The following is a 1,570-nucleotide window of genomic DNA, read 5'->3' on the forward strand; positions in this document are numbered from 1 at the left end:
GGCTTCCGCGGGTACAGCTCCGGCACCAGCTCTGCAGGGCAGCAAGCAGCGGCTCAGCATAAAATACTCACTTAAATTACAGTTTAGATGTGATGCCCGGCTTTGAGAGGGGTTTAAATCGTCTCCTCAAACTGCTGCTGTACACGAGAGTTTGCTGCTGCAACGCCGGCAGCTCCCACAAAAAATATGTGATTTCCCCACAATCACTCCTGTTATCCTCTCCCAGCAGTTTATACAGTAGCACCAGTGCTGCTGATAATTACACTTTTCCATTAAACTGAAAAACTGAAACAAATAAAGGGGATTTTTGGTTGGTCTTTTTTTTAGTTAGGATTCTCATAAGGACCTTTATTTCTCACAGTGTAAGGTCTGGTACTTCCAATTTCCCCTCTATCTCACAAATAAGCAATAGGTATTTAAGAAAAAAAGCAGCCTTATGCTGTAAATATAGAATCATAGAATGATGGAATATCCTGAGCTAGAAGGGACCCACAAGGATCACGAGCCCAACTCCTGGCCCTGCACATATATACATAAAATATATGTAAAAAATAAATATATATGTTTAAAGATGAAATATTTTCCCTACTTGGACAATTAAACCACTGAATCATTTTGGTTGGAATAGATCCTCAAACATTAATTCAGTGTTTCATTAGCAAATGCCAGAACAGCCTCTTCTGCTGTATAATATAAACCCCTCCAAAAATCCCAGCAAGAGAGGGACTGTTTAAAGGCTGATTAACACCCTCAGAAAGCATAAATTTAGGGATATTTCAAGAACAGCCTGTCCATTGTGTTACTGAGTTCCATTTCACACAGAACTGCTCTGAAAGTGAGCCAAGGAACACGTTTGGTTCAAGCATATTTCCCATAAAGACACTCCTTGTTCACTTAAAATATGGAAATCCAGCCTTTCTCAAGGAATTCCTGGCTGGGAGGGTGGGCAGGCCCTGGCACAGGGTGCCCAGAGCAGCTGGGGCTGCCCCTGGATCCCTGGCAGTGCCCAAGGCCAGGCTGGACATTGGGGCTGGGAGCAGCCTGGGACAGTGGGAGGTGTCCCTGCCATGGCAGGGGTGGCACTGGATGGGATTTAAGGTCCCCCCAACCCAAACCAGTCTGGATTCCTGGCAAGAGTATGAGGGAATGAGCACTGGGAGAGGGAATACAGCCTAAGGTATTTATAAATGTTAATCCTTAAGGTATTTAAATATATAAGGTCTTTAAATTAAATCCTTAATATATTTATAAATATTTATAAATTCCAGGTATTTCTAGATCTTCCAGCTGACTATATAATACTAATAACAATCCTTTGTTTTGCCAGCAACAGCTCCAATTTCCATTAAAGAGCTGAAATGTGACAACTGTTGCACAACCTTCTGAGACAGAAGGGAAGGTACAGAGCCATCTCCACCTTGCAATTAATTTCCCTAATTAAGGTGGTACCCAAGCAACCAACCAAGCAAAGGAAAACATCACTTTACCAGCCAGCTTTTCTGTCAGGTCCTGCTTTGCTTTTCCACTCAGGAACTGGGCTTTGGTGCAGAGCGGCTGCAGGAGCAGGGAG

General features: G+C 43.2%; 1 protein-coding gene across 1 annotated transcript in view; it reads right to left on the reverse strand.

Annotated features, from left to right (window-relative positions):
• Positions 1-49: 49 nt before the first annotated feature.
• Positions 50-1,570, reverse strand: part of FAM179B (family with sequence similarity 179 member B) — a gene marked incomplete at its 5' end in the record, with an annotated part of 25,411 nt that continues 23,890 nt past the window's right edge. Inside the window, 2 exons of the mRNA XM_017738814.1 lie at positions 50-285; positions 1,488-1,570. Of these exons, the coding sequence (XP_017594303.1) occupies positions 260-285; positions 1,488-1,570 (109 nt within the window). The remainder of the gene's footprint in view (positions 286-1,487) is intronic.

This window comes from Corvus brachyrhynchos, unplaced genomic scaffold (assembly GCF_000691975.1).
Source record: "Corvus brachyrhynchos isolate BGI_N302 unplaced genomic scaffold, ASM69197v1 scaffold245, whole genome shotgun sequence".
Lineage (NCBI taxonomy): Eukaryota > Metazoa > Chordata > Aves > Passeriformes > Corvidae > Corvus > Corvus brachyrhynchos.